At 38.3% G+C, this 8799-nt stretch overlaps 1 protein-coding gene across 1 annotated transcript in view; it reads right to left on the bottom strand.

The window, feature by feature from the left end:
• Positions 1 to 8093: 8093 nt before the first annotated feature.
• Positions 8094 to 8799, bottom strand: part of LOC122092488 (LOB domain-containing protein 1-like) — a 1456-nt gene continuing 750 nt past the window's right edge. Inside the window, exon 2 of the mRNA XM_042662815.1 lies at positions 8094 to 8616. Within this exon, the coding sequence (XP_042518749.1) occupies positions 8239 to 8616 (378 nt within the window). The 3' untranslated portion in view covers positions 8094 to 8238. The remainder of the gene's footprint in view (positions 8617 to 8799) is intronic.

Genomic DNA, 8799 nt, shown 5'->3' with positions numbered 1-8799 from the left:
TAGCAATACTTCTTAATTAAACCTGAGACGGTTATTCAACCAGAGGTAAACCCTGATCAAGTTAACCGTTACAAGGAAGGACAGCTCAGCTCCAAGTGAAGAATTCAACAAATGAAAAAAGATCCAAAAATCACTATAAAAGAGGCACGAGAAAATCAGAACAGGTACGCACTTTAAAGGACTAAAAATTCATTTCACTTGGATAACTATTGAAATCCAACTGACTTTGACACCGGAGCTTTCTTTTTGGAGGGGACTTCGGACCAATTACTAACCTTTGTGAGTGGAGATCTCAATTCGTAGAGACCATCAAGTTATTGATTGAGCAGAAGAACAAAAATTGGCACTAATAATTATTATTCCTTTACGTTAATTAGAAAGGGATAGAAAAGAAAAAAAGATTTATCTTCACTAGAAAAGAAATAGAAAAGAAAAGAATATTGGAATTTTGACGGTGGCCGTACAATGCGTGTGTGGACGTTTTATCATTCTTGACCACTTTCAACTGATAATGTGGATATGGACAATGTTAAGGTTCAGTGGGCATAATGACGTGGTTAGTATATCAGTGTTGGTGATGTGTGTCAGAATGATGTCGACAATATATGATGTGTTTGTGTTCATGGTAACATGATGAGTGACATGCATGATGGTAGCATGATGATGTTTATGGGACGAAACTTTTTATCGGATAATAGAGGTGGTAGTTCAGATCCAATGCCTTGTAGTGTTTCGAGGCATGTATTCAAATGTTGAATTATGCGTCGGGATGTTTTAATGTGTTGGATCTGAGCTACCACCTCTATTACATAGTAAAGAATCCAAATCCATATTTGTGTCTAATGCATGGGTGTAATGATGTCATGACAATTAATGTGGCAAAGGATTCATAGCATGATGCATGCATGGTGATGAGGGTATGATGCATAACATCATGATATGCATGATGATGGATGAGTTTGGCATGCATGTATGGTAGATGTTGATATGTGCATGGCATGTGCATGTGCCATCTTAGGTGGAAAGATGTGATGACATAGCATGAAGATGAGATGAGGTGGCAGCTTAGCTGAGCAACAACAGCCCCTCACAATGCAACGTAGCCCAAGCCAAAAGGCCACACAACACCAAAATCGCCTGCAGAAAAGCGGTGAGTAGCAATGAGAATTCAACGATTGAGGTGTATGTCAAGACCCTCCCAGTCATTAGATCTTCACTGTCACTCACCACTCACCACAATGGATTTTGATCCGTGCTACACATCAAGCTAACCCCAACACAAGTGGCACCATGCCTATAGAGGTCCCTGCACGTGGGTGCTAGGGCCATATGTCTTGCAAGCCTTGCAATGGTATTGAGTTGAAAAAAAATACTGATGATGCCAGGAAACCTAGATTAAAATCCTCTCCAGCGCCTGCATCTTCTTAGTGAGGTGTAGTGAGGCCCTTAATAAGAGACATCTGTCCACGAGGAGAAAGATGCTAAGGGTTTGAAGCCTTTTTGACCCATCTAGATGCAAACCTATCCTTGACCCACCCTGATCATGTTTAAATCCTAAATCTCTTAAACCTCAAGATTTGTAATTCTTCCCCTATTACTTAAGGCTTCTTCTCCTGTAGAATAGACACTCTAGCCCTAGTTCCTCCCCAACTACTCCTCTCCGGTGGATTCAACAATTTCTTTTGCTGGTTCCTGCATGCTACTCTTCTCCAATGGAATTGAAACTCTCTTGCGACAAGCATATCTGATCCATTACGAGACGATATAATTGGAATTGGGTTCTCTCTCTATCAGTCCTAATCCAACATGATTTTATCTCTATTCAATACTAGTCTTTGTAGGCTTGGTTTGTCTATCTCTTCTTTTTACTAAATCTGAGTTTAGTTTTTATTTTTTGTGACACTATACTATCTCAGTGCCTTTCCAATGTATATCTAGTAGTGAGAATTTTATGAGTTATTCACTGGTTTGAGACCAAAACTTGATATGAATGTAAATCCCATCCTACTTGTGCAACCTGTTGATTTTGGTTTGAGCTATTCAATGTTTTAGTGTGATTTTTTTTCCCGTCTCATGTGTATTCAGACGATGATTGGGGGTTCAACTTATATATGGTTAGATTATTTACATTATTAACACTAAAATTAGGACTCACATGTGTAAAACTAATTCATACTTCTTAGGTGTTTATCTATGGTTGGTTTTTAGAGGAATGCACTCAATTTGCAAAATTGATTCATACTTGTTAAGTGTTTTCAAGACTTCCTAACATGTAATTTATGTTTCACTTTTTGAAAAAATCAACTTAACACAGCATCTATATGTTATTTTGTGTTTCTAAATTGCTTCATCATATGTGTTATACTTCAAATCTAAACTGTTGTTGGTTTGGAAAGTACATCAATCTAATAGAATTATGGAGAATCTGAGTTTAATCCCTGAAGTTGAGTTATAACAGAAATAGAGGAAATATGAGTTTTAGTATTAAGGGAGAATTTGCACATAGAAGCAAAAAAGGCAATACAACTATAATTTCACGGAGATTCGTATGTTGTAAATATGGTCGTTGAAAAAGATAAGCGAGGCATTTATACAAGTAAACCACGAGCTGAGATAAAAACAAAATGTTTGGCATGGATGACCATATATATAATAAAAAATGAAAAATACGAGTGTCATGATTTAGTTGAAGAGCATAATCACATTCTTCATCTTCTAGCTACATCACATATAATGCGTTCACAGAGAAAAAAAATTTCAAATATACATACATATGAAATTGATTTAGCTAATTTTTTAGGGATCAAACCTAAGGCCGTATTTGAATACATGGGTTGGCAAGCTGGTGGGAGATAGAACATTGGTTAAAGACAACGTGCCCTATGTCACACCCTGCCGTCCATATGGCACATGTATGCGGCACTGGATTCTCCAAATCCAGTCAGCCTACCAATAACCAGGATCTTGGATGCAGGTAATAACCAAACCCACCACTATCTCATCTACAAAATCAGAGTATACATAAAAATTCATAAACATCATAAGATAAATGTGATGATTATCTACAATGATACTTATACAATATTACAGGCCCACTAATTAATACCATAGGTTACAACAAAGTACATATTACATCTTACCCTTATTTATAATATATTACACAATGCAACATAAAATCCCTATCTATAAGCATTTCCTACCTATGTCTTCATCTCCAACAAATCACTTGACCACCTCTACTTCAACTTCAAAACCTATGGAGGAGTAAGGATGGGGGTGAGCATGGGTATGCTCAGTGAGGGGTGGGGGTATACAATCACACAATCACACATGCATACAAGAATCTTAAATAATAAATCGCAAAGATACTGCATCTCAAATCCATATCACCAAGTCACTCAAACACATTGCATCTCAAATCCACAACATCAACTCACAATGCAACATCCATGTGATTCCATTATTAATCTAACTCTAATCTAAATTACTAAGTCACATCCTATAGGTTAAGTGCTATAAGCAATGTAGGTGGCATTCCCTACCCTATACATTGGGTCTCAGGAATACAAACTTGCTGCAGGCAAGAGCCAGCCAATCCCGGTCAGAGCCTCGGTCCCCCATGTGTCCGACAACCATGCATATGCTACACCATACCATGTTGTATCCTCTCAAGATACAGTATGTCGTATCTAGGTGTAGTAGTCCTACACTACATACCACTGAGTGAGATTAGACAAGGGGTTATAGAACTAGGGTTGTGTGCCTAACCATATGCAACTATATGCATCATAGCATCTGTGATACCCTACTTTCTAAACCCAATCTAATTACCCGTATTGACTTGGTTTGATCATATAGGGGTTGAACGAGAGAAAACCGACATAGGTACCATATGAAATATGGTAGCGAGGGTGACCTTGAACTCGGGTTGGCCTGACATGACCGAGTGGGTACCAAGTGTAAGACGTGCACCCGAGCCTTGCACTTGCACGCATCACGAGATCATGTACAAAAAATAAAGGTACGTACTAGTATTTGTGGATGCCAACATAATCTAATATTATATGGGAGTTTACTCCCGTTGAAACCCACCTGAGATATACCCACCTGAGATAGCCCACCTGAGATTATCCACCTGAGATAGCCCACCTGAGATAGTCCACCTGAGAATAGAAGATATTTTGGGGGGGGCCCAGGTATAAAAGGGGTGACATTAATTGTCTTTTCCCTCATTAATGATAGTTGGTCGGTGGGAGAGAAAAGAAGAGAGAGAAAGAAGAAGAAAGGAAAAGAGGAAGAAGAAGAAGAAAGAAGAAGGAAAAATCACCATAGAGCTTCACTGGAGTTGGGTCTTGATATTTTGAGCTCGGATTAATGATCAGCTCATCGAGATCTTCGATTTGAGGTAGGTATTGTACACATTCCAAAGATTCTTAGGAAAACCCTTTTCTTAAACCCTCTTTTTGATTTTTAGGAAAGAACCTACTTGGATCTTGCTAATCATACTTGGATAATCAAATCAAAGGTCTAATGGAAGGTGTGTATAATGATTTTGAAGGATTTGGAAGGAGCGTTGGTGAAGATTTAGAGTATTTGAATGTTCTTGAGCAAAAGAAGTGAAATTTGGGGTTTCATTAGTATTATTGAGAAAGTAGTAAGAATCTTTATTTTTCTTTTGATTTGATCTTAGATCTAGGTTGAGGATACATGATTTGACCTTGAATAAGTGATTTGAGTTGCCAGATCGACCCCAAACAAGTTGCCTAAACCAAAGAAAAGTTGGGGAAGATGTTAGAAGAATTTCGTTTCAAGACGGGGGTATTTTTAGCCCACTTGTTTTTAGGTTCTGGCCCACCTGAGTTCCCAGAGCTCAGTTTCTGGGCTCTGGTGTAATCGGTGGGCTGAAACCGATGGGCTACATAGCCCGCCTGTCTTTCCAGAATTCCCAGAATTGGTCCAAATTTGATGGGTAACCCACATTTATGATTCTAAACTCCATTTTAGTGTTCAAACATGATGATTTTGACCTCAAAATAGTAAAATGATAAACCATGATGTTTATAATAGGTTACACTCAATATACGCGTACCCACACATCGGATCTTTTTCATACCAGGTACAAACACCGTGTATATATACAAGTAAGTGGGGAGTGGACTCTGATTTAATTTCAAAATTTTATGCATCATTTAACATGTGTTGGTCTAGCTATGTCATCATTTCACTTGTGTGTGTAGACTAGACATCACATATGCCATATCATGCATTGTATGTGCATTAACATAACATACTATGCTTTGCTTTATGATGAAAATCCTTTACGTCTTGATGTATGTGATGGAAGAATTTCATTTGGATATAATGTAAATGCTAGATTAGATGCTGTAGTCGGCTTGGAAAAGAGTGCATGGTGGCTCGTGGAATGGGATGCAGCGCCATTATGCAATCGTACTATGCTCATGTAGAGGCATGTGGCTAGGATTGATTTACTCTTGTGCTACGACCCTTCCCAATAGGGCTTTACATGTTGGGGGATCATTGGGGGGAAGTATCGGATTACGGTTGTCAAATTTCTGCAGTGGTTAGAAGTACGCATGACTGATCGCTAGAACAGTCGATAACCCCAGTGGTATATTTAGAGGGCCAACGTACTGCTTTTATTTAGGGTCGAGTCACCCATTTACTTTCTGTTATTTAAGTTTACTTGAGGTCAGAGAGTATTTAAATTTTGATACCAACGTGGGAAGAAGGATGTCTTGGGACTCATAGGCAATACCGCAATACCATTGGAGACCACTGGACGAGTATTTGGCAGCTAGTCTTAAATGATGACAATGTTTTAGCTTTTAAATTATCTGACTGTTAAGTTTGTCTCGAATTCTCGATCCGTTTTGAAGATTGATCCGATCCGACATATTTTGGTGGCTACTCGAATGGGAATTTTTCTGAGATTTGTGATGGAAGAAGAGGGGTTGGGCCTATAGGCCCAAGCCTGGAGCCCATCACTGATCTCGTATGGGGGTGCGGGGGCACGACAGGATTGACCGCGACCCGATGGGTTGACCCATGATTTTGGAGTATATATAATGTATTGTTGCTTGTTGAGAAAGTCATTGTATTCTAGGGTTTTCACGTAGCTAGGGTTTCAGGGCAAGTTTTTTCTTGCCGCTGCTAGGGTATAATCTCTCTTCTGCATAGTGAATCATCTTCTTCTTCGCCTGAGGACGTAGCACACCACCCTGGTGTGTGAACCTTGTTGAATCTCTGTGTCATACGGATCTATTGTCTCTTTATTATTCGTGTTTCTTGGTGTTTGATCTAATACTGACTATAGAAGAAAAGTAATTAAAAAGTGTTTTAGCTTATATTTAATTAAATTCAGTATCAAAGAATGGGAAGCACTATCGTTTATAAAAAAGGCAACCCTATGAATATTAATGCCACAAACTTATCCCTTGAGTTTTCTAAGTCTATCTTATTCATCAGCATCCAATTCAGCACTGTAAATATCTAGACAAGAATATACATGGCATAGCAATGTGTGTGTGTGTGTGAGAGAGAGAGAGAGAGAGAGAGAGAGAGAGAGAGAGAGAGAGAGATGATTGGTTCAATTTTAAATCGAGGTTTTGAGATGCATAACCAGCTTCCATGAACCTGTACCCTCTTCTATCTAAATTTCTTCTCTTTTAATATCCCATATTGTTTTATGTTATTCTCCCCAAACTTCAAGCTTATGATAAAATGGAATGTGACCTTCACAAACAAATGAACTGTTCCTTTGAACCCTACCCTTCCCATCGCAAATCCCAATGTGGAACCAAAATCTACAACTTTATAACACTGAACGATAATGATACAAAACCCTCTACATATATATTTAAATAAAATAAAAGCAAACTAAAAGTGTTTCCATGGGTCACAAGAGGAAGAAACTAAACACCAAGCACAAAATATTGATGCACACATAAACAGTTCAAGTATCTTTTGCAGGTGTATACCCCATTGAAGCATGAATCACCATGAATTGGCATTCCTAATCTATCCAAACAGTTCAAGTATCTTTACAGATGAGAATATTGCTTTTAGTCATCTGACAATGTTCTATTTAACAGTCTCAAGTGATATAGTGTAATGCACACACATATGTCCACTCTCACACTTGTGCCTTGGATTCATCATTCCAGAGATCACGTAATGTAACGACAGTATGGACGGAATGGTCAATCCCGTCTCTAACAATGAACACTTCTAGGTGAAAATCTAAGGACAATCTAATTCGTTTTTATCATGCATAATTAAATGAATTTAATACATCAATTATTGGTTTTAATGGACACACTTCCCAAAAAATAACTGTTTAGATATAGTGCAAGCCTGAAAATAGACAAGAATTTGCTCCAATTGAGATGAATGAATACCAAGATTTGTTTTCAGAATTATTGCATTGGAAACATTAAAGTATGTCCTGCAAATGTAGGGTCATAATAAGGGTGAGTTTGGAGATGGTCCTAAATTTTCCATTTTTGTGCACAAAGAGGAATAGAGAAGCTTTGATTCATGCAGAAGAATATATCACACACACCTCCTGTAAAACATAAATGTTGCTAGTTGATTAACTTTCGTTGGTGTCCAGAAGGTTGTCATGTTAGTATCATTTTTGAGAAGCATATAATTAAGGTAATGAAGAGGTTTCTCTCCGCAAGCAGAGTAAGATATGCAAGAGACGGCACAATGATTCACATACAGAGGACGAAAAGGACAGAGAGAGGGATAGAAACCACTGGCATATCCTACGCAGCTTGATCAGAAAACCTTTTTATACTTCCCAGTGAACCCTTCCGCCCCGCCCCGCCCCGCCCCGCCTCCCTTTAGTCCATCAACAGCCCCTACGAGGTTTAATAAAAAAAAATAATAATAATAATAATAAAAAAAAGAAAGAAAAGAAAACCATGAATAGTGAGAAATCCCATGTAGCTTTGGGTTGATAATGAAATACATAATCTTCATGATTGGATTGGGGCGGGGTGGGGTGGGGTGGAATGAGCTACTTGCTTTTCAAGGATATTGTTGTTAGTCTCACATAAGAGTCAGTATCAATTTAAATTCTATATACCTTTGCCTTTCTCAAATATCATGAGTCCTTACTCAGTTTTTATAAAACACCCCCTGGTCTACATTTTATTTTCTTTATTACCTTAAAAATTTTACACTAAAACTTAATATAGGAGTAGCTACTTTCTACATCCCTGAAAAATTTGTGGTATTAGAAGGAAAGAATGAGTTGTTGCATGGGAAGCGGTCACAAATCTGGAAGCTTGTTGTACCTAACATGAAGTCATCAAGTAAGGGTTGTTGGAACGTGGGTTGTTGTTGTTGAGCTTCTTCCCTCTCCATGCATATCAATGAGTTGTTGTCACATGAGAAGCTCTCTTGCTGGTATTGTTTGTTGATCAGAAGTTGGGACTCTACAGTAGCCAACTGCAACTGGAGCTGTCTCACAACCTTCTTCAGTTGGCAAACTTCACCTGCACACCCATGCACTGGATCTTTAATCCTCGCCACCGCCTCGTAGACCAAGCTATCCACTGCTTCAGCTTTTTGATTCTCAGGAAGTTCCTGCATCAGTTTTTTTTTATGAATGATTTATATATTCAACGAAGTCCAAGAATTCTTTTAACTCTCAAAATTAATGATCGAAACATGGCTGCAACCCGGGTAGTAGCCAATCTTTCTTTTAGTTGTTGAATCTCTCTTGGATTGATCAATGTGTGATATTCCAAATCTTCATTACTAATGGAT

The sequence above is a fragment of the Macadamia integrifolia genome, chromosome 10 (genome assembly GCF_013358625.1).
Source record: "Macadamia integrifolia cultivar HAES 741 chromosome 10, SCU_Mint_v3, whole genome shotgun sequence".
NCBI classification, from domain to species: Eukaryota; Viridiplantae; Streptophyta; class Magnoliopsida; order Proteales; family Proteaceae; genus Macadamia; species Macadamia integrifolia.
Note: the sequence above shows the minus strand (reverse complement) of the source record. Positions and strands in the feature narration are given on the sequence as shown.